At 35.1% G+C, this 25804-nt stretch overlaps 1 protein-coding gene across 1 annotated transcript in view; it reads right to left on the reverse strand.

Moving 5' to 3' along the window:
- The window catches only part of RALGAPA1 (Ral GTPase activating protein catalytic subunit alpha 1), a 106999-nt gene that overhangs the window by 43216 nt on the left and 37979 nt on the right, over positions 1-25804 (reverse strand). Inside the window, 16 exon segments of the mRNA XM_032445110.1 lie at positions 5117-5300; positions 5817-5951; positions 6702-6770; positions 7709-7819; positions 9551-9659; positions 10219-10277; positions 10965-11090; positions 12013-12141; positions 13228-13383; positions 13491-13589; positions 13736-13929; positions 15074-15226; positions 18288-18464; positions 19576-19792; positions 22049-22173; positions 24077-25645. Coding sequence (XP_032301001.1) covers positions 5117-5300; positions 5817-5951; positions 6702-6770; positions 7709-7819; positions 9551-9659; positions 10219-10277; positions 10965-11090; positions 12013-12141; positions 13228-13383; positions 13491-13589; positions 13736-13929; positions 15074-15226; positions 18288-18464; positions 19576-19792; positions 22049-22173; positions 24077-25645 — 3612 coding nt within the window.

Consider the following 25804-nt stretch of genomic DNA (forward strand, 5'->3'; position numbering starts at 1 on the left):
AAGAGAAATCAAGTTGGATGCTTGAAGAATAATTTACCAATGCAGTACTAGCCAGCACATGGAGAGTGCAGATACTGGCTCGTCTTTGTCAGCATATTTATGCCAAATGTTTACAGCTTGGTAACACACAGATGAGTAAGAAAATACTTTTCTCAGGTTCCTAGGAGCAGATGTGAGCTTCTCAGCTAAGCGAAGTAACACACTGAGTAGGTTAATTGCATTTAGTGTATTTCTACTGAAACAACCAAAGAAATGAGGGGTTCTATAGTTTGTAAGATATTACTATTACCATTTACTGGCAAATCCTAGAAATCTCAAACCATACAATGATTGTTTTCTGTCTATATTACTCAAGATACTCCCTTATGAGCCCCTCGACATACAGAAAGGAAACGTTATGTAATGATACAAAGAGTGGAACTAAAATCAGGAAGATCCATTCCCAGTTCTACCATGGGCATTCTGTAAAAATTTTATTCTTGAATTTAAATAAAAAAAGAACTGGAATATAAATCTGTAAATGCCTCTTCTAAAAATCAGTATAGTACATCTCACTGAGTATCTTCTCAGAACATATTAATGTTGGTCATGTGGTCTAAAAATGACATAGAAAACACTATTAAGAAAGCATACTGGCATACTGAAAAATCAACGCATAGCCTGTTAGACAAAGGAGTCTCTGTATACATTTCTGCCACACAGCAAATCAGGATTTGGTGATGGTTTTCCATAGTTTAAATAATAAAAAAAAAAATAAAAATAGGCAACACAAAACTAAACATAAAACAACCAATAATGCATTTTGAAAAGGTAAGTTTTAAATCACTTTTTTAACCTAAAGGACACATTTCAGCAGTTTGTTCAGCACACCTCCTCAAACTGGATCAAGTGGGCATTCAATACACTAGGATTCTTAAAATGCATATCCAAACCACATACTGTTTCTGCAGGGCAGATCAAAATATGCAGTAACACAACCATCAGAACTTTACCACAAATTCTACAAACTAAGTTGTACTAATGCACATTACTGGCTGCTTTGCCAATATGTAATACTGACTGAACACATCTCTGCTCTCTTTACAACAGTACAGTCTCTCACTTGGGCAATGCAATTTGTATGTGTACATGATCACTTGGTAATTTGCTAGAAGCATGTTATATTGGCTATTTTTCTCAGTTCCTGAAATTACCTCTTTTGTGAGAAGAATGAAGGTCTATCACCACTAATTTGTATCAGTGCCAGGAATGGACAATTCCTGAATTTCCTTAGGATGTGTTGTTAACTCTTTACTTCAACTTTGGCTGAACGGCTTCTAAACAACTGCAGTTATATAGTAGAAGGATAAAGTAATGTCCGAAGGCAAAATTTAACTCTGTTTATCCTTTTAGCTACCTAAAAGAATGATGCACCTTTGCGTAGTGATTCATCTCAGCAATAAACACAAATTGGAGAAATGAGACAAATCATTCTCTGGAAACTTTCCTTTTTCTCCATTACTTTTAGAAGGAGCCTAAGAGAATTCAACATAGGTCAGATACCTAAATTTTACACTAGCATATGAAAGTCTTACCCCATTCTGTTTTTAAGCTACAGGTATGGGAAGAATCTCCATTTAGAATAAATTTCACAAAACACAAATTGTGCCAATCTAGATGCACCATGCATAAACTGTTTTTTTTAAAGGCATTATTTTTTGTATCGTTTCAGTAAAAATGGCAATCAGCATCAAAGCTTTAACAGTAAAGCAAAAGTACATACTTTTTCTAATATTGATTGGAAAAGATCATTTACTTAGAAACTGAAGCATATTAGGAAAAATGATCAGTATAAACAAAACTTCGAAAAGTCTTTGAAGAAATGTCAGAAATGGGAAAAAAGACACAAAATCAATTACTGATATATCACTGAAACTATGCAATGGAACTACTTGCCTTTCCAATCTCATCTATCTCTAACAGGTTTGTGACCTATGAAGAGCAGGACTCAAAGCATTTCTGCACAGTCGCAAAAAAAATTCCTGTAAAATACTATTTCCTTCTAACTAGACTCTGTTCATTGCTCTGATTTTGCTGTTTATCAATATTAGAAGATATGCAGCAGATGTTCACATATTTTCATGTAACCACCTTTCTTGCTTATGTTAGCATCACAAAAGAAACTCAATTTTACTTCTCATAAACGTTTTTAACATTTAATATAAACGATTAAAATTATTTTAACAAGAGCTTCCATTTTAATTCTCCCTCACATAAATTCATGGTCCTATAATGACAGGTAAAAGATCAGAAGCAGGTAAGCAGATTACAGCAGAATACATTACTAAACTCTACAGTGAATGGCTGTAATGCTATCCTCCTTGCAGAAAGCACACCTGTATCACTGTGATGCTGCATTTAGGCTAGACAGGTGCAGATAATTAGCATAAACAGCTATATGCCTGTACTGTAGCTAGAGAAAGCCGCTGATTATGCCAGTGAGAGGATCTGTTCATCAGACTTTAGGTACACATGCCCTGTGATTCTGTACTCGTACAAAAGAACCACAGACTTCAACTATGGAAGTAATGATAATGCAAGAAAAGCTGCTTACTGTCAGCTGCTAATAGTTCATTCTTGTCTACATACAACATTTTAATATCTTAATACAATTTCAAAATTGTTCTTCCTGTGCCTTACACTGCAATTTACCATTTCACCTGAAACCTATAAAAAGGAGGAAAATAGTTTCAATGATAATCCTAGGTATAGCATTTCATTTGAGACAGCCCTTGGAAAGTTACTGAGACAAACAGGGGCACTGTCTTCTCTCCTGCTGTTGCCCATTTCCAGAGGATTTAATACATCTTTGTCCTGTTGTTTATTGGCGGCTTGCTCTAACCTCCAAATAGAGCTTGAGCCCACCTTATAGCTGTATCACAGAAAGTCCCATGTTTGTCTCATCCTGCATCATACTGAGGGTAAGCGTCCATAAAACGAGCTGACACATAACAGTAACATGACTGGCCTTGAACAATGGATATGTCAGTCATCTCTTCAACTGATAAAAGGCATCCTATCTTTAGAATAATGCTGTTTCAGTGCTTTCAATTTTGCTTGTTATCTAAGGAAAGATTCTAGCAATCCCCATCCTGTCTTTGATTTCTCTACAACTGTTCTTTTACCTACTTCCATAATCTTCAAAGAGATACGATAAAACTTGTACTCTACTAAATAAGAAGTTGACCTACTGTCATCCTATTCTGCTGCTCGTTTGCGCTACCTGACTCACAGAATCACAGAATGACCCGGGTTGGAAGGGTCTCAAGACTCCCCTTGTCTTGAATCATAGAATGACCTGGGTTGGAAGGGACCTCAAGGATCATGAAGTTCCAACCCCCCTGCCTGGCAGGGCCACCAAGCTTCCACAATTACTAGATCAGGTTGCCCAGGGCCCCATCCAACCTGGCCTTGAACACCTCCAGTCTGGTCACTACACACTAACTTTGCACTGCTCAATGCCAAAGGGAACAGATGTTTTGTGATGGGTTAGAAAATGCCAGTGTAGTTTAGAAGTGCCATGGTTGCAAGACCAGGGTTGCATTATAGCACTGTTATCTGTTGACTAAATTTCACAAACTGACTTAAAATTCCAGAGCTCTGAAACTTGAAAAACATGGCCTTTTTAAACTTATCTGGACAGAGAAAAGTAACACCTGAAGTTACTTTTATTTAGAAATTTATCAAGAAATAATAAAAGAACGGATCACATACAGAAATGCAAAATGAAGATATCGATGCTAAGGCTTTGTGCAACTGCATTCATTTAAAGAGAAATCTATTCAGGGTTGTCTTTTCAGATTGTCAGATTAAACAAGCCACACAGCATTTGCTGCAAACCCATAATTACAGATTATTACAGAATACAAAAGATGCCAGGCATAAAAAGCTACTACAATTCTCCACACTGTAATAGAACATGCGGTGGAAGTTAATCTTGGCAAATGCTTTAAATATTAGCTTTACATAATATGTATAGGTGAGACTGTAATTAGGACAGAATGAATCTTTCGAAGCCTCTTTCATTCTGACCCAGCAGATGATTACTTTTTACTAATAAGAACCACAGCCATTTGACAAAAAGCCAACTATAGTACCTTGCTTCATTCTTCAGTAAATTTAATAATTACAGCTTCTCCTGCCAATAGTTCTCAAATCAGACTTGTTCAATCCAATACTGAGCTTATTAGGGGACAGCTCTATGTTTAGAATTCTTTGGCCAAAAAAGTACTTGAGGATGATGAAGCATGCCTTAGACAAGGGCACAATGATTAGCCATTTTCTCTACATAAAAAACAGCACGTAGTCACTACAGACCACAAAATCACCTGCTGTTAGCACACAGCTGCTACAAAGAGCTTCTGCATTTATCTGGTTCTTAATACCTTTAAGGAAGCCTAAATGGAACAACTTAATATGGTTGGAGAATAGCACTACACAGAGTTTCTGGTGCCTGTATTAATCTCATCTTTTTTCAATTTTCTTCTCAATGTAGCCATTTCATATCTACTAGATACGCTGTATAATACTGCTCTTCTGTATCTTAAGTTTCTTGATTTACTTTTGTTTTTGAGATCTGAAGAAAAAGTTAATTCTCAGGTCTCTTAAGGTTCCAAGCAGATGGGAGAAAATTTCTCTTCTAAAAGCATAAAGAGATCAACAACAAAGTATAATAAGTAAAAAAAAAAAAAGTAAATTAACAGCAAGCTTAAAATACTGCAAGCTTAGAAAAGAAAAAAAAAAATGTCCAAAATACTCTCAGAAAAAGGAATAAAATTGCAAAAGAAATAAAAAAGTTACTGGAAGTACACTGAAAAATAATGCTTATTCATGTTCCAGTATACAATTTTATTTTTTTTTTTGTTGATACAGAGCACAGAAGAATCCATATCAAATTGATCTTCGTGTTCTTCAGAAGATACTTACTCCAGTTAATCAAATAGCAATTGCTCAGAATTATTTTGCTACCTAGTGTTAAGGCACGACTTAAAAGTTACGCTTTAAACAAGCACTCCAGTAGTGGAAAACAAGGTTAAAACCTTTTTGAAAGAAAATGTACTTAGGCAGTTTGACAAACCTTCAGTGACTGGTTGAAGTTTAGAAGAACGTTCCGAGTCTGGAGAATGAAGTGGTTCTGGTTCCTTCAAACTTTCTAAATGCATAAATGGATCGTAATCCACACATGCCAAATCAGAAAGACTTAGGGGAAAATATTTGGGGTTACTAAAACACTGAGATCCATAGACACATCCATGTAGAACCTAGAACAAAAACAGGATTTCATTACTGAAATTTCTATTTGATGGTTTTGTAAGAATTTAGATTTATTTTTATTTACACTTTGAAATTAATTTGTTAGAAGCAGGTAGGCAGGATAAAATCCTGGAAATTTTAGATGTTTGATGTTTACAAAAACAAACCCACATCTGTAAAGATAACTTTGCTTTGCTTATTGATTAGAAAATTGTTTGGTATGTAAAAGCTACATCTTTATATGTCTTAAAGGTATGTCTGGTCTTTTATAACACAAGCGTCTGCTATTGGTATGGCATATATAATCTGATAGTCAATCATAAAGTGGTAAGACAATATTAAGAATTCCAAATACACCAATGATCACACAGTTAACTTCAAAATGTACAAGATCTAAGACAGCACTCCAGATTTTAGTGGTAGAATGAGGTCAGTTTACAGAACAGTTCTGTCCTTATTTTCATGAAAGCTGACACTTCCTTCATGTCTAGAAATACTGATATAGCAAGTAAAGTAGCAGGTACCTTATATATACAATTGAGAACAGATCTCTCAGTCTTATCATTTTCTGCTCCCGTTGCATGAAGAGGCTGCAGCAAGGTCTTCAATGGCAAGGCCATTATCCAATCCAATAAGCACAGAAGTAAGGAAACTACCAACTGTAACAAACACTTTCAATTACAAATCAATTAACACAGCACTTGCTGCCTCACAGTTATCACTCTATTTCATTTCTCTGTTTCACTTTCTTTTCTCAATTTAGAGAACCTGGCAAACTTACACAGAAATTACAGGACACACTTGTTTAAAAACCAATGTCTGTTCAAATGCTATATAACATGAGTAAAAATCTTAGTTGGAGCAACCTACATAACTCAGAGAAGACAAAACTTTCCGTAGGCAGAAAGCACGACTGAGAGTATCAGATGGTTGAAATAAGAGTCCATCATAAACAGGGGACTCAGATCCACTGAAAATATGGAAAGACAGACGAAGTACATCAACAATCAAATTAGCCTGAATATTACTGATTGCCTTGCTGAAAAATTTACTTGAAATAATAAAAATTCACAACCTTCTGAGTACTTTGAAATGTATTCCCAAGAAGTTGAAAATATACTTTCACTATAAGACAAGTTTAAAAAGTCTACCTTGCTTAACTTAAGGATAAAGACAGGAGACTTTCTAATGACTGAAAGCAACCTATTTCAATTAATTTTAAAAGCATATTTTTCAGCAAAAAATTCAGAAAGTCATTTGCATAGAGAACACTGCCATAAGTCTGGGAAGAAAATACTGCATTATATTTACAAAACTGGATCCCTGCTATAAAGGAATATTTTAAAATTTGTAACAAAACCACCACACATTTCTAAGTTCCTAAGTAAAAAGGAACAGAAAATATTTACCCTCTTGTCCTGTTCATATGATGAAGCTTCTGTACCGGGTAGCAAATGGGTAATCGTTGCTATCAGAATCTGGAGAAAATACAGCATAGTTTCTTTACAAGGTTTAAAGTGATTTTTTTTAGCAGGTAAATGGGACACAATACTAGACACATAGCTGAATTACATTTAGGTTATTTTGAGATAAATCATACCATTCCTTGCCATTTTTTAATGTTATAAATAAAACCCTTTTACTTGAATTTCAGAGAAAACACTGTAGGAAAATGTTAGGTATAACTGACATAAGTTCATAGTATCGTAAAATCTTCAGATTCAGTGCAATTACACAGCTGCTCCAAATACTTAGGCAGTAAGAGAACTTGATTCCACATATTCGTAGGGTGCAAGAATGATCCTGATGGTTTGTATATGGGACCACACTAATTTTATTATTTCTTGAAATACTAGAACTTGTAAACAACCTTCTTTCATTTAATCAATAATATGACTGCACAGGAGCAGAGAAATCCTTCTTATGCCTTTTAAGAAGCTTCCACACAATTCCCTTTCTGGTTACCTGGGAGACCTCTATCTTTTTTCTGCTCAGATTCACAGAGGCCATAGCCTAATTCCTTGTTATTCAAAGTGCATTAAAGAAAAATATATTTGCTTTATACCGATACATCAATGGATATACAAAATACAATTGCAGATACCAATTAGATAGCTGCTTTCTTACTAAACTTAAACATATATATCTGCCAATATCTAACACAAAATAATTTACTTAATTTAAAATATGCTCACCTAAATAATGATGAAACTGTGATGGAGAAAAAAAAAACATGCTATAGCCATTTTACATATTAAGATTGGAATCAGTAAGTGTTACATGAACCCATACCATTGATTTTCAGTAAGATAATGTCAATTTCGCATTTTGTGACACATACTTATCAATACCGTGGTATTTTAACGTTAGTGAAATATATATCTTGCTGTTACTTTAAAAAAAATAAATTACTTACTTGAATAATTCTTAAAGGTGAATCAGCTTGATACACTTGAAGTCTATGCACATAATGTATCAGCATGTTCAGCATACTGCAGGCAACCTGAGCTACTGTTTTATTTGGAAACTAGAAAAGAACACAGTGCAGTAATGATGACTGTGACTTCATGTAATAATATATTAGGAGGAGAGGTGGTCAGGAATTCCAGTGATGGAATTAATCCAACATATGCTTCCTATATACTCATTTATGGGAGAAACAACTTTCGCACAATATAAAAGAAATGATTTTATAATCCTAAACAGACGTTACCAGCTAACATTCAAGGTCTGGATCAGACAACAAGTAAGTTGCACAGAATGAAGGAAATGGGAAAGAAGTCTTCTAAGTTTAATCTCACACTGGTTAGGATAATACCATGAAGCCAGAACAAACAAATTAGCTCCTTCTTACCTGCATTATTATTACTATTATCACAAAAAAACCCAACCAAACCAAACCAACCAAACAAACAAAAAAACCCACCACAGGATTCTGAAAATCAGAGCTCTTGTTGAGGACCGAAGTAAGTGAACAATCAAGTATCTACTATACAAGACACAGTACTAAAAACAGTGAGACTAATTATTCAGTTACTTGTTAGTGACTGCTACATACAGCACTTGTCTGAATGGAAATGAATGCACTCTGGCTTCTACTACTCTTTTCTGTGCTCTTTTAAATGTTGGAAAATGTTACTGTACAAGAGCCTGGTTTAAACAACTCCTGAACTATTACTGTGTTTGTCAAGGAAGACGTGAATGCATTTGTACAATAGCTCTCCATTCTTGCTAGCTGATGTAGATGCTATCCTAGATTCCTTTTAGTTATTAGCACAGTCAAACTACAGGCTTCTGAAGACAGTACAGAAATCATAGAAGAAAAAATTACATGCAATAGCCCCAAGGACTTAGGAAGGGAAGGATTTCAAATATATTCTTATCACTTAAATACTGCCTTTAGTAAAAATAAGTATTCCAATCCCTATTTCTAACAAATCACATATCACCCAGGAAATAATTAGGTACTGCTGTTTTCATCAGGAAAAATCCTATTCTATTTATCTGATAAAGATGAGTGACTTTAGAATTCTTCCTTTATTAAAAGGCTAATAAATTAGTTTACATGTTCCAATCTCACTTTACTTAGCAGTGAAGCTATGACAGGTGTGTGCTCCAAGGTGGCTAAGTACTGACCTCTGAATTCAGAATACAGTAATTATGTTATAAAAATAGTTAGATCTAGTTCACTGGTTTCTTAGACTGTGTTCTTAACAAGTCCAATTTTATTAACCTATCAGAGAAATGTGTATCTCACATATCCATAAAGAAAGAAAGAAAAAAAGCTTTAAGAAAGCTGAAGCACCTGGGCAATGAAGTATTAACAGAACAATAAGAATTTCGGAACAGAAGTTTTTGAATGGCAATAATTTAAAGGTAAGAAATACACTGGAATAAAACTCTATCCTAAATCAGCTTCTTACAAAGCAGAGCTATAACTTCAACATTTAATGCAAACTCTTGATCAGTCTTTGGATTCTTTTTTTTTTTTCCCCTAACAAATTCCCAGACCTCATCTGGGAGTGAGTATAGAACTACAACACACGGAATTACACATCTTCCAGTGCTTCCATGTATGTGGTGAAGGCACTGTACTGACCCTCTACACATCTGGTGAGGTCTGAGACACTACAATACATAATGCAATGGCTCGCAAATTTAGAAGTGAACAAACACAGAATACAGGGGTATGTGTGGATAATGGGATTTTGTTGGTGTGGTCAAGGTAACACACATCATAAAAGACTTAGTCTCTCACCTTTAAAGAAACACAAATCACATTCAATGCTTCCTTGATCTGAGGATGATGAGATTCATGAACTAGCTCCTCACAGATCCAAATACCAAGGCTGCAAAGAGCAACACATCTGCAAAACAATGATGGAAGATAAATAACTTGAAAGACATACTACAAGAATACGAGCACTTTTTATATTCATTATATGCCCTGCTAAAGCTGAATAAATGCTTCTTTCTACATAATACATGTGAAAATATAGCCTGTTCATAAACGATCAACTGGTGGAGCATTCTTGGAGAGTTATCTCAATGCTACCTCAGCACTGCCAATAAGAAATACCTTGCTTAACGGTAACAGAACTTTGCTGTTAAGTTTCTACTCATCAATTTCTTTAAATCAACAATATTCAGATAAATACATTCAAAGCAGCAGACAAGGATGAAATTTGCCCAGAAATATCATGGACTTCATGAGACTGCCACAACTTTCACAAATATGATGGATAATGGCTTAGATACTTACAAAACCACTTTGAATTGAAATGGTAGACCTCTGTTTAGATGGCAGTGAAGAAAAGTGTGAATAGAATACAAAGTTTTACTTTACAACCTTTAATTTACCTTCTTCAAAACAGTGTAACATGTAAAAGTAACTACGAATTTAGAATCTCTTTTTGTATGACCTACCGTGCAGGACCAGATGGCTCCTCTCTGGCTGAACTTAACACAGTTTTAATTATGAGCTCCTAAAACAAAGAGGAAAATGCTCATTGGTTTGTCAATTACACAATCACATGAAATGTTTGAAAATCAGAATATTACTATGAGACAGACAGACACATTGCTTAGCTGGCTTTCTAGGGTGGTGCTCAGAACTGTTTGTTGACACTATGTCAAATTCTAGTCTGACAAAGAAGTATATTATTGTGCTAACTCAAGAATATCTCACTGATTCATCCAACACATTTCCATAAAGTACCATGGGGAAAAAATAAAAGGAAGAAAAAAAATCCAACAAACAAACAAATGACCATCCTGTAGCTAACTTCTGTGAACAGACATGAAGGATATCACAGAAAGTATCCATCTGGTGGTTACTCTGAGGCAGGTATTAAATGATCATTTCTTTTCCCAATCAAAATTCTATTAACTAAAAAAAATCCTTGGAATTATCCATAGAACAAGTGATCAAGGTTTCAAGAATGACATCAAGAATTCTGACTGAACTGCAGCAAAACATTCCTAAAGCTGCAGGTTACCATCAAAGTTTATGTAAACACTCCATAAGTTTATCAGTATAATGTTTCACAATATTTTACAGGATCAATTTGAAATAGCTCATGAAAAAATTAAGTCATTATTTCCCAGAACATCATCATATTAAAATTTAATTGGTGGCAGAATACTATTCGGATAATCTTTAGATTTCCCACCTTAACATCTGTAAACTGAGACACAGCTATGTCAGGAATGTTTGGGTGAAGAGCTGGTAGTTCATGATATAAATTGGGAAAACAGACAAGAGATCCTAAAAGAACTTGCGCTTCAACTCTTGGTGCCTGAAAGAAAAACAGGTGAGGGGAAACATATTCTTACTGCAGTCAGAAAGATGACATTTCTAGCTGCCTTAAATAAGAACAATGGCTAAAGCTCTACACAGTTCTTTCTTATTTCTTTTTCCAAATTCTCTAAAGCTGAGCAAGCTGAGACCATATCCTAGTGGACTGCTATTTATACACACACTATGCCCATTTTCCAAGCTGGCCAAAAGGAAATGAAGGATTTGTTAGGATCACAGAAAAATGACTAAATAATTAGAACTGCAAAGCTAACATTGCCGGACATGATAGACAAGAGCATAAAGATATGCAAAGATCAGTTCTGATAGCACCTTAAGGGAAACTGAATTTCATATGTAGTTAAAAGGTGAATTATGTGAGAGGAGTCAAAAGTCATTGACAACTGGACTGGAGGATTTAGGACCTTTGAGGAATACAGTCACACAAGGTCAACAGCACTTGGACAATCACATCAGCATCACAATAAAAGGCTGAGGATACCTAGGTTCTTTATAAGAGAGATATCTGAAAAGTCAAATGCTATCACATATAAAAGCTTTCAAGCCAGACTATGAAAATCACTGTGGTGTGTATTTATGCGTGTAAATATATTCCTAACATGAAGTTATAGCCAAAATGACCACTTATTTTAAAACATTTTAAAGCACAGATAAATGGCAATCATAAATCCTAGAACTCTAAAATTACTGTTTCAAGAGCAATTTTGGCATTCTTCACATTACATTTTCCATAAAGGACTTGCATGCATAGTGTGCTACAATGAAACACTAACAGCTTCTGTATTTGCTGTTACATTGACTTCTTTGGATAAATTAATACACCAGTCAAGGAAAAATATTGCTCAGCTTTCTCAAATCCTTCTGACTTGCCCATTAATGAGAACAAACCATTGAACACTTACATTGAGAAAAGAAGAAGCTGCCACCCTTCCTGCCGCTACAATGAAATCCATAATAAGCATGGTGGCACCAGGCAAACTAAGTGAAAAGAACTGAGGAGAGCAGTGCTTGATGATTGTATTGACAATATCCTTGCAAGAGGAAGAATAAAAAAAAAAGAAAAGAATGTCAAGAACATGAACAAATAATGAAAAAAGGCAGATAGTGAACAGAAAATTGGGAATAAAAAAGCATGTAAATTCACTGTGGCCATCAGAACATTCTAGGTTATACTACCAAGGAGCAGCACAAAAAAGATAAATTCCATGTGTATACTCATCCTAATGTAACTATAGTATACTTCATGGATCGATTTAATCTTGGACACTACCGTACCACCTTTGTATTGTCATTAGCGTTTAGATTTTAAGAATTTTATAAATGATTAAAAATTCATTTAAATAGCTACAGAACAGAGAGATAGATATAACCAGCTATTATACAGCATCTTAGAAAGCTCTGAATTGGAAAGAACATTAAGGAACATCATATCTTCTTAACAACATGTTTAAATCCTCTCCAATATGCGTCACCGTACTATAATATTAAAAAAGGTGTTTTTTACAGAATCACAATATAAAGACATAATTACAATGAAGTGTTTTATAACATTGCTGGTGTATAGTCATTCAACACATTAAATTGTAGGATTGTGCACTTAGTGAAGCAGTCACACTTGTGACACGAATCTCTAAAAAGAACATTTGTGCCATGTACTATTTTCAGACTTGTTCGTATTAAAACATATGAGAAAGATCTCCTCCTCTGATTAAATGTCTTTGCTGGTTTCTATACTTGATGTAGAAATAAACTATGCTAGGCATACGGTGATGACAATTTGATTTCCCATTAGCTGAACAGTTGCATTAGGAAGCAAATAAGACCAGTAGACATTAGAGATACCTGCTTCCTTCATTCTTGTGTGCTTCAGTCTGTAGCATGCAATCAGTTAAAAAAGACACAATACCTCTCCTGTCCTCTTACTTTCTTGAAATGGACTACAAAAAAGCACTTCTGATTACAACAAAGAACATACAGGCCATTTACCAAAGCTTGGAAAAAGTACCAGTCACGTGGCTCAGTCACATTACTCAGCTAAACATCCAGTATTTCTGACAAAACAATTCCATTTTTAGTTCTACTATTCATTTTAACTAGAACATCACAGTTAAACTTACCTGATCAACATGAAGAAGTCCACAGTGCATTATATTGTAGAAATGCGTTAAGAAATCCTTGTTTGGAGATACATCTTGTCTTCGCTTCATTGTCTTACAAATGAGTTTATAAGCATGCAGCTTTCCTTGTTTGTATTTATCAGTCAGCATTGTTGCCTACAGTTAAAAAAAAAAAAAGTGAATTATAAAAGAAAAAAGTAAATTAAACACTTCTGCAACAACATATCTTTATTTCTGTTTTACAACTTAGTGCTCAAATTTACCTTGAACAGCCACGGTGTTAAAATTCTCAGTGGTGGGATTAAAACTGGTGGAGATGGTGAAGTGAGGTTATCTGTTGAAATACCAAGATTGTCTCTTATCTGCAATTATTAAAATAAAATAAAATAATAGTAAGGGAAATATGGTGGTGGTTGTTCCCTCTGAAAATCCTTCCTTGTTGAATCAGCTTGGATAAGAGGATCTGGTTTTTTTATTGTTGGTTTTTTGTTTGTTTGTTTGTTTTTACCTTGGCCAGATTCTGCCACAGTTCACACAGGTAATCAAAAACCTGGGCATGAATCTCTGGATCCATGATGCTGTTGACATCCCCTAAAATTCCTAGCATTCGTCTCCACATCACAGTAGCAACATCTGCGTGCCATCCTGTAAGTGTTCCCCCAGCCATAACACTGCAACATTCTGAGGGGAATTCACCAGTTTCTGCAAAGGAAAAAAAAAAAAGAAAAGCACAGTGAGATCTATCTCTTTACAGAAAGAAAAGTTCTGCCAGAACTATTACATATATAGTTTCCTTAAAACTGAAAGAGAAAAAAACCTTCTTACATATTTTGTCCATAAGTAACATTCAAGGTCACTACTAGAGCTCTAATTCAGTAACCTAGTGTGGCAGTTCAGCTCTCACCTAGATTCTTCTATGCATCATTAAACATTATCTCTACACTTTATAGAAATGGACAGTCCTTTTTAGGTGGAAGATCTGTTTCATTCCAGGTTGGCTGTAGACACATTACAGTTTCTCACGTTTGATATGGTTAAACAGCCAAAGCAAACTACCTAAGGAACCACAGTTTTTAAGCAAAAAGTATCCACATTCTTCCTTCTGTACCTCTCACATAGGTTTTAAAAACACCTCAGCACCAGAACCTGCTGAGATCTTCTGTAAATCTCTCAGCTCCCATAGGCATACAAAATGAAAATGAAATCTGAAATCAGCCTAATCTCATAGCCTCTTCATTTGAAGATCTGGACCACTGTGCTAGAGACACTGATGGTTTCTGGGTTGCAGATTTCAAAGTATAAAGCAAAATGATGGTACTTGTGTTCATCAGTAGGCTACTTTAAAGAAAAAAAGAGTCTAAAATACCCATCAGACATTATTCTGTTTCCAAGAGACTGAACATGGGAGAAATGAGAACTTAAGTGTTTACAAAGTGAATGTATTCTAAAATTCAGTAATTTGGATAGTTAAAGTAATTAAAACTTGTATAAGTACTAAAGGGAAAGGAAAAAATAAAAACATTACTTAAAAATTAGTTCTTATTACTTGTACATCAATGATAAAACTGTCCATGGCAGGACTACATACTAGGCTAAGCTGACACAACTCTATGTTATAGATACATTGACTAAAAATTCACTAACAGTTCCAATGAAATGCAAGACAAAAATGTAGAAAGGTTTTTGTTTGTTTTCTGAGAAGATAACTGCAATTAAATATTTCTAAAAGTGCAAAAGAAATAGCTTAGTACAAGATTGTCTATAGCTAATGGGATACTATCTACTTCACTATATTGCATTTGAAAGAAAGGAAAAACAGGTTTATATTTTCTATTCCAGATATTGCCTAGGTCATCTGGCGTCTGTAAAACAGAGTGGTGGAGCTTCTCATCCAGTTGCAGATCCTTCTGCTCAATATGATCTGCATGAAGAGTGGCAGGAGAGGGTGTCTGTGATCGGGATCCAAGAGCAGATTGGATTGGAGAAGCACTTTCAGAGCCTGCAAATGCAATTTTTAACAGTTACCTTAAAAGATTTTTCTGTTCTTTTGAGCTACTGAAATTTCTAAACACAGCATTAAAAGAAAAATTAAAATATTTTTTTAAAATAATATTTTAAATATTTTAATATAATAAATTTGGCCATAAAAGAAAATGATTTAAAAACTGCAATCAGATCTCCCTGTGAATGGTGCTCCAAGAAACAACAAATTACACACAGGAAAGGCAAGAGATGAACATCAAAATCAGACAGGTGAATGGAATAACAGAGCGCAATTTTCAATCAAAATAATTTTAAATGCGTTTATTCTGCTGCACTTGCAGTGCTCAGAACCAGACAAATTTCTCTACACATCCCGTCACTTGGGTTTCTCAAGGATTCAGAGGCTGATATTATTCAGGGACTGATATTCTTTCATATTTATCTGCTGATCAGAAAATCTGTATGGAGGGAATTTTCTGTGTATAGTTAGAGGAATGTTACTTCCTTGACAAGCATTTTGAATGGCAGTGTGCAAAGGCATCTTTCCATGACCAACACAGAGCAACCTCTCTATGCAGCTACTTGATCTACTCTACAGAGACATTTACGCAGGAGCAGCACACACTTTTCCTTTGCTCCTATACTTCTGCTAAACAAATTTCACTTCCTGGATTTGCTTAAAGATTCTTCCAAAACGGCAAGATCAGATTGAATACTCAGACAAAGTAAAGAACAAGTATTCACTATTTTCTTCTCTACACATCAGCATATTTTGAAATGGAAGAATCAATGTCTCTGAATTTTAACTCTTGGAAAAATGTAACTGATTCAAAAAAATATTACAATACGTGTGAAGTTCAGCACTGGAGATAAACTAAACTCTAAGGACAAAAAACAAAAGGTGAGGCTCTTAAAAAGAGTAATTTTCCTATATTGTTGGTTGTTAAATGTTTACTTTCAAAGAGAATTAAACATTTTAAAGAACTTGACGGAAAATGTGAAGCATTATCAGAACAGAAACAATGGTAAACAAACTTCCACTGCTGGACTGAAAAGCAATGCAGCTTTTACCAACAGTTTAAATCAATGCATCTCTGTATGAGAGATAGACATACATACTAACATCACTAAATTCTGCAAAACGACAAACTGTGGCAATGCCTTTCCACTTCTACTTCACACACAGAATATTGTTTCACTCCATATTCTGCATTTATAATGAACTACAGGAGACTACCCAGCTGACACTGTTCACTTGTTTACAACATACAAAATTAATGTAAAATAAACATTTAAAGGTGCCCTAAGAAATTCTTTCCTACTTTTCTGTTCTGTTCACTAAGAAGGGAGGGACTGAAATACATCAAGAGAAGGAGAAAGAAAGAGTGACGGGGGGTAAGGAAGTGGCAGGGAAAAAGGAGGGAATGAGAGATGGAAGAAGTAAGGAAGGAAAATAGAGAGTAGGGGAGGGAGGGAAAGATTTTATGTGACGGAAAACAATAGACAGAAACAATGATGGAAAATTTGCTGATCTACTGGAGTCTTCTAAGCATTAAAAGATACTTCAGTACATATGCTTTCAACTTTGACACTGTGTTTTAAAGTTGAGTTTCTACATGGATCTTCTGGTATCTAATGCACAGTGAATTTAAACTGCAGCTTCTCTATCAGGTGACTCTCATGTGATTTACACTATACAGCTGCCTATCTTTCATAAAATTTCAAAGAAACTGTGTTTTCTAATTCCATGGAATATAACAGAAATTAGACAATGGGCTCCAACTTTATGGGGGCACTGAAGTGCCACACAAAAACCTCCTCTCTAAAACAGTGGTCCAAACAACAAGAAAAGACAGCCACAGAACTTTCTCAATGGACAACTCAGTCATTAATTGCAATCTTGTCAATTACAATGTGAACTTGGACAAAACAATCAAACAGCAATGAAATCATTAACATACAAATAAACAAACAGATAACGAACAGATTTTCTGTGAGGACTTTCAAGAAGTACACAGCAAAGAGAATAAAAGTCAAGCTGACTATTGTTGAACAAGCGAAACAACAATGCTGAAAACGCTATTATCGTGATTCTTTCAACAGAAAGGCAATTTTTGAATGTAAAAATAGTTGCAAGAAACTGAAGACAGTCCATAAGTATTCTCTGAAAATGCAGTTTGATTTGTCACAGAGAACAGAACCTATATAAGTATAAGCTGTCACAAATAGGTACTTGGTTCTACCCTTCTGTTGGGCATGACAGCGTTTAACAGTTATGGAACAAGGAATATAAAAAAAAGTCTATGAATTTCCCTAATTGTCATTCACAAAATATGGTAAGAGATTTTCCTTCTAAATGCTCCTCAGAGAGGAAGATTTTCTCTTTCAGAATGCAGCCCATTCGATTTGCTCACCTGTATCCTTTGACAATTGCTGATCTAACCATTATTCTCCCTCTTTTTCAAGAAATATTTGTAAAATAAATTGGTAGGGCCTCAAGTCTGACTGAGGCTGTGAAACTCTGGTTTGTAAAAGGCTATTTCATGAGGAAAAAAAAAAAAAAAAGGAAAAATACTAATAGAAAAATAAGTGATACAAATGGAAACTGATCTTACAAGTCACAATAACATTTTGCATATTGTAAGATTCAAATTTCACAAGAGACAATATAGTGAAATTAAGAGACAAAGGAATTCCATAAGAGTTCTGCATACTAGTTTGAAAGCACTGGCAAAGCCTTTCAAGAAAAAAATAGCTTACTGAAAATTAGCTATTTGACTACAGTAATATAAAAACACTTGTAAGATCTAGCTTGCATTATGTGCTAACAGTTTTCTTGGATAATTGTACAGATTTCCTCACTAAAGGTTTAAAAGAGATTTAGCACCAAGTCATGGATTATGAAGGTAACTACCATGTGTAATTTCACCCATCAGCATTTAATGGCATTAAAAAAAAATAACTGAAATCCAAGAATCATCTTCTACAGAACAGATTCATAGCAGAAGCTGAATCTTGAACTCTTCAAGATGGGTGGAAAAATTCTGAAACAAATGATTAGTTATTAACTATTTTACCAGTAACAGTTGCAGCTTCAGCAGACAACGGTTGCTGATTCAGACTACTTGTTTCCGAATCTATATGGAGTGTAGTTAGACTGGCTACTTCTTGTTCCTCAGCACTCTGTTGTTGTCCTGAAATTGCATCAGCATCAGTGGAAGCTGGTGTCCCTGCCTCTGTGCCAAAGCTGAAATCTGTATGAGGAAAGAGCTGTATTAACTGATAACTTAAAAATACCACTAATATAAAATACAAAAGCCTAGCACCTCCAAAATCATCCATGTAAAACTTGTATGTACATCTCCTATGCTTCCAACACACTGTTGCACAATTTACATAAGATGTAAAAGCAGAAAGTAATTGGCTATTATGGACATTCTCATTTCTGTCACAAAACTGCGACTGAACTTCTGGAGGAGACATTCCTATTGCATGTCCTGTATTCTGCTTAGTCGCTGTAAGTGTACCTAAATGAGAATAAAGTAAAAATAATGGAAAATTACATTAAGGAATTTATTTGCAAAATTTATAAGCTTAGAAATAGCCAACTTGTTCATTAAAGTACTAACTTCAAGCTAAAAATATTACAGCAAATGGCATTCTGGCAAATTGCTTTCTCAACACTTAAGAGAAGATGTCACATTGAAACACAGTTTAATTAGCATCACTTAGCTACCTACCATCTACATATCCAAAATACATATAGAAATACAACAAATACTTCTACCAAATAAACAGTGTTACTCTCTTACATAATACAAAAAATTCATAGTTCTAGTTAAGTGCAATAACCCCTTAATATTCATATAAGTACGAACAGATGCAGGAAATGAATGAAAAACATATTAAGCCATTTTAAAAAGCATACTAATTTTACCATAACACAGTATCTTTATCTATCTACAGCTACACAAAGACCACTGTAGAAATAACAGATGACCTCTACATTTTACCTGAACTTTTGTTTCAGAAGAATTAAAATAAATTCTGAAGCAATCTTTCATTTCTACATGCTATGCATAGCAAACTTCAAAGACAGTTTTGTTTACTAACTTCCATGCACTGTCATTCAGCTATTGTAGAGCAATATGTTTCAGTGCTGTTTTGCTCATTAGTATACTACACAAATGCTAGCCTCTCTCATGAATTCTGCTTTGTTCCATTAAATTAGCAGTGAATTCAATGAGGAATCAAGATATGCTCTCTTTACAGAAGAGTACTGGTATTTAACTTACAAAAATTAGGAAAAGGAAGTTCACAAGCAGTCAACCAAAAACGTTCCTACTTTTGGAAAAGTATACTTGCTTTCAAATTTGCGTCCGTCATACTGAAAAGCACTGAATGAGTCTGAGTGGCTATCAGAACTGATGAGGTCACTGCTGCCTGCACTAGCAGGTGATGTCCATTCGGAAGGCACGCCTGGGTCATCTATAGGACGCATTTGGTTCTGTTTGTTCAGTACATCAGGAAGGTCTTTTGGAACTTCCAGGCTGCCAGGACTGCTTCCTCGTCTTGTCACATTCTAAACATTGAAGAGATATGAAGTATGTTACAACCTCGGATGGCTTATTTACTTATAATGGGAGAAGCAATCACAAATTCACAAATGTCTATATACAATCAATTGTTCACATGAACCTCAGCCAAAAATTGTCATTGTTGTACAGAGCCAACAGTTTCCAAAACCCTGGAAAGCAGAAAGCGAAGAACTCATGCCATCATACAATTCAGTAAATATCCATTTTGCTTTCACAATGGATGTCTAGGCACAAATCTTAAAAGACCTGGATTTAAACCAAAGTATGTCCCTCTTGTATTTCGTAAGACTTTGGAAAAAATAGTAAAAACATACATTACCTCCAATTTATGTCTAAATTGATAAACAAATCTTGTTAACATGCAGAAAAAAAAAATTTCAAGAAATCTGTTGGGTTTTGGTCAATAGGCTTTTTTTTTTTTTTCTTTTTTCTTTCTTTTCTTTTTTTCCCTATAAGCAAAAAATTAACATATACCACAAGCAAAAGAATTTTCCTAATTCACACAGTAATATTCTTAAGCCAAAAACTTAGCATTGATTTAAGACAGCATATAGAAGAAACAAGACATACATTTTTGCTCATGTAAGCGCATGCTGCTCTACTTGAGTCTTAATCTTTAAGACACTCCTCACAGAGCAGAAAGGGCAGTGAAAAGTACCGCTGTGTGCTTCAGTGGGAACTAAGATAAACATAGATAAGCCTTTTTATGAAACAGCTTGAATCCTTTATGCATTGAAAGTCAAGAGACAGAAGGTGAATTATTTTATGTCTCATCACTTCACTTCTCCTTTTAACATCCTGCTACAAATTAGCTATTTACTTCAACTGATAATTCTGATAAGATACAAAGTTTTAGTATTCGATAGACCAAGCAATCTAAAAACAGTAAGCTGGTACTTCATTTTTTTAAAGCCAAAATATCCATTTTTTGTGCATTAGATTGCAACATCAAGAGCAGGCAAAGTTTCATAATACTTATTCAAGCTTACCTTGGGCTGTTTTGTTTCCTACGTGAGGAAACTATCATTTTTCTATACGTCTATTAATATTTTTTGAATGTTGATTAACAATCAAAATTCTTGCCCATCTACATGAACATGAATAGTGCTCCCTATTCTTTTTTTTTTTTTTCCTCTCCTGTGATCAGTTGTGATGATCTCTGTTTTATTGATTGCATCCTGATGTTTATCTTTAGTATCTTTCAAAACAGAATTTTCACCTTGTAACTCCAGATGAAACAAAGTTTGTTAAAAATAAATTCAAAGAGTAAAATGCAGATATTTGAACAAATCCTACAGGTCCTCTCTTGCCATCTATCAAACACAATGACAAATTAATTTTTCCACTCATTTTGAAGAATCTTCTTCTGTTCCTTACTAACAACAACTAAGATATTCATTGGCAACTTTTTATAGAAGCACCTCTAAGATATTATTTTTTTTAAGGAGAAAAAAGTTAATCTAGAAGCATACAGCTTTCAAACAATCTCAATTATTACCCATTCTGTTCATTTTCATTATTTCTTTGAATATTTCCCCTTTCTTTGACACTTAACACTTAGAACACTTCAAATCAGTTGCTCTGTTTGATAAATGCTCAAAGGTAACCAGAAATTATCAACTTAAAATTGATTGAAATTTTTCATTATGAATCATAACCACAATGACATGGCTGGAAAAGTGTAGGAATAAATAATACAAAAAAATGGCTCTATTAACAGAAAGTTATTTGAAAGAAATTATTCAACACTTCTAAGTGAAAGGAAAAAAAAGGAGGAAAAAACGTACAAATGCAGTTTTGTAGTCTGTTTCACTAACTAAAATCGTAGAGAATAGTACTACACTCCTGTACTCCAGTATGGTGCCTAAATACAGTAACACACAAAAGACTGCAAATTTACATATAAACATTAGCTTTGGAACTACCTTTTCAGTTGCAATTAAAACCATTTAATTCAATGAGAATAGACACCTGACAGTTACTTCTGCATTGCTTGAAGAATGAAATTCTAATAGAAATGATATCAAGTATGCATAAAATAACATGAACTTGTGCCAAAAATTTACAGCCAAGGAATACTTCAGTGATATTCTGACATCTTTCTGATGCATAAAATTCAGAGTAAGATGAATATCTTAATAAGTAGTGAGCTGACTTAAAAAGTCATTCACAAACGACCTGATTATTTACACGTACCTGCAGACTTACATATCATTAACATAGGAAGCTTAAAGGCTTACCAGTGTACTACCACTGCGGAGTCTCTCAGCTATAAATTCATCCATGATATCAGGAACATTCGTATTGCTACTGCCAATATCACTATCAATAGGGTGCAGCTTTTGACTCATGTCCTCTCTATTAGCTAAAAGCAAATGAATAACTGTATATAGTAAAGAACACATATATTCCAAACAAAAGACAACAAACAAAGAAGCCCTGCTAATAGAAATTAAAAATTCAAAATTGCCAAACATGCATTTTAAGACTTTCCCACTTTTTAAGCAGATTCTACTGTAGGAATTAGTAAACCACTTCTTCCCACTAAGCAGGTGTTAGTCAATTTCCAGTACAACCTTTAAGAGCAAGAAAGCTTATAGGTAAGCACTACTTAAAGTTGTTAATGCTTGCTTTAAGGATACAGCATGTATTCTTCCTCCATGTCACAAAAAATTATGTTAATAAGTCCTAAAAATTTTATACAATTCCTACAGGTACTCCTTCTTCATTGCACTCTTAATAAAGAGCAATGTAGTAGGAAAAGCACACTAGACTGCAACATAAGATAATGACAAATGCCAATGTGGCACTGTATACGTTTAGTATAAATAGTGCAGATTTAAAAAGTTATGTAATAAAATAACATGCTACTATTTGGAATGAAAATTCAATCTCTGGACGATCAATGGTGATGTACAATTAAGTTAACTCAATTATCAATTTGTATTGTTGATAAATTATACTTTCTGTATTTGACTGTGGCTGCTACACCCAGCTGCATGATCCTCTAGTTTTCATGTTACTTCAGTTCTTTTTTCCTCTATAATAATTTTTTCCTCAGTGTGCTCTCTCTTGGGACCACAATAGGGTTTTAGTTTATCCTAATATTGAGGCTCTGCTAGATGTTATGGATTTCAAATAATTTTTTTCTAGATTTCTCTTTCAGAAGATCAGATTCTGCAGAGAAGCAGAGAACTTTTTTGAGGAAAGTGACAATCACATCACTGCCCACTTGTCATGGTGCTACGCTTTCACAGACTGCCCTCAGGTGGCATTAACATCTCAATGCAGGATGCGTTACAGAATGTGCCGTTAATCATGCCAGTGTAAAAGGGAGAAAAAAAGAAAACCTACATTACTGCTGAAAGTTAATTTAATGTTTATTTAAGGTCATTTATGATTTGAACTAAGCCAATGGATGTTAGAGCCACAGCCTTCTCTTTTGATCAGTCCACGAAGGTCTCATAGTAAGCAGGAGGACTATCAGGAGACCTTCATGAACATCAATGATTCCAAGGAAAAAAAAAAAGCAACAAAAGATGTTGCCAAGATGTAACTGTATCAGTTTTGATGAGTGCACACAGAAAGGCCTACAGCAGAATTCAAAAAAGATTCACACAAAACTGTAAGACTACTCACAGAGAACTGTCAGAACAAAATCATTCTGGTAACAGCTTTCTGTTTTTTAAACTGTTTTTAAAAAGGTATCTAAACTGACCTCCAAATGTAAATTTGAGGGGCCTTTTTGTTTTGGAGGATGATAAGAAGGAGGAGCAGAGGAGGAGGAAGAAAATACACTAAATGAACCAGAAATGAAATTAATTGAACCTAGCTGGTAGATAGCCAGGTCCTTCTGACAAGCAAACTAGTTGGAGCAGAATAGTACATTCTGATATAATGTGCACATGCCAGTCATTCAGTAGGCTGAATTCTGAGGCTCTGTATGGTAGATGAAAATGCAGAATTTTCAAGGCTTAGTCTTTATTAGGTCATTTACTGTCTCTTCCTCTTCCCTAACCTGATGGTCTTCAGCAGCAAAGAGGTTCACAACCAAATATTTTTAAAAGGAAAATTAGTAATTTCAAGTATGTAGAAGTAACTTAGGCTGGGAGAAAAATCAGCTGGCTATAGGCGCATGCATAACCAAACAGGAAAAGCAGTGATCATCCCAAAGCCTTTTGATTGCTTATCACAGCTTGCTTCAGTTGCATTAAGCCAAACTGGTGCTGCCTTTCTCCTTTTGCACTCTGCACACTGTCAGTGCTCACCTGCAGCTTTCCTTCCAAAATAGCCCATTACATGACTGTACAGATCCCTCAGTGGAGCCTCTGCTGGCATTCTGTTCTGTCTCTGTGGGGAAACATTTGCCTTCGGCTTCGAAAGAGCATGTACAACAGTTTTATAAACACCACCCAGGGATCCCTGCTGTTGCGCTGACTCCTCACCTGATGATCTAAATGCACTACGATTATGGAACTGATTAACTGCAATACTTTCCTTTTGCAGCACGGCTGCTTGAGTTTCTGTAATTTCTTTACTTTGCTTGCTACTAAGTGAAGCAGCATTGATTGCATCTAGAGGTCTATATATTCCAGGTCTAACCAGCTCCGTGGCAGCTGATGAGCTGGTGCTTGTACCACTACTGCTGTTGCCGCTACCACTACCACTACCGCTGAAGCCACTAAGCTTACGAAGTCTTGCTTTCCAAGCAGCCTCTTTGTTCTCAAGAGGATTGTAAAACTGAACCGATTCTGTAGATGGTCTAAAAGTTACATGAACGCTATTTCTTTTTTTAGCTGTTATTTTCATGATCTTGGCCCTGTGAGTTACGGTTTCAGATAAACTCCTTTTAGTTGGTGACAGCTTGCTTGTACCTGTGCTGTGAGGCATTTGAGGGTTAACTTGTGCTTTAGGAAGAATTTTCTTTGCATGCATAACACGTGAGTTGGTTATTCTTTCGTTAAACTGAGCACTTTTATGCTTTTCAGCTAATGCTGCTTCCACGGCTGAATCTACATCAGCTTCAGTGGCTGCTTGCCTGTACAGATATCTTTTTCCTTCTTTGATGCTAGGACTACTTGGCCCATGATCAAACAGACTTTCACACTGTTTATCAATATTTAACTGTCTGACTTTATCGAGTGCTTCATTTCTTGCAAAAATGTCTATTTGAGTAGGTGCAATATTACTTATAAAGCCACTTTGGTTTTGTTCTAGGTGCAGCTCTGGGTTATCAGGTCTTTCTGTAACAGTGACGCTATTCGTGCATTGATCAGTCTGATCACTATTTGCTAATCCATCCAGTGGTAATCTATCATTCCTATTTACTGATGTATCACCTTCATGAGCAGAAGCCTCACATTCATCTATCTCAAAGTTACCGCAAAGTTCTTCTTTTTCTTTAAGATATTCTCTCAGAGAGGAAAGAAGATCATCTTCACCTTCAAGGTCAACATACTGGTTTTGTTCAAAGGTTGTGTTTTCAAATTCTACTGGCCCTATTAAGTGACAAAGATGGTCATAAATACTATCCCCAACTTCCAAGGAGGACTCTCTGCTATTTGAATCAGTAATATGGCTTTCAGTGGATCTATGCATTGAAGAGGTCTCAGTGGAACTCTGTAAACTTGGAGCATGATGGGATGAACTGTCAATGACAGGAACTGCACCTTTGGCTCGTTCAACTGCGAATGGTTCCAGGATGTCAGAGGTGCTGCTGCTTCGTGGCAGTGGTTGTTCCTCACTTAATGCACCAAAAACTTCACTTGGAGCATCCTCACTCTGTGAAAAATGTCTGACTCGAGGTGGACGTGGAAGAATTTGAGCATCATCAATGTCTGTAGGAAAAAAGTGTATGTAATACAAACCAGAGTTCATATAGAAAGATAAAATATATTTACTGCTACATTCTAATTGTGACTGAAAAAGCCAGGAAAGTCCAGAGCCTTGTTTAATTATGTACAATGAAAATACTTTTTTTCAGTACTAGAGTGTTA

The sequence above is a fragment of the Coturnix japonica genome, chromosome 5 (genome assembly GCF_001577835.2).
Source record: "Coturnix japonica isolate 7356 chromosome 5, Coturnix japonica 2.1, whole genome shotgun sequence".
Classification (NCBI taxonomy): Eukaryota; Metazoa; Chordata; class Aves; order Galliformes; family Phasianidae; genus Coturnix; species Coturnix japonica.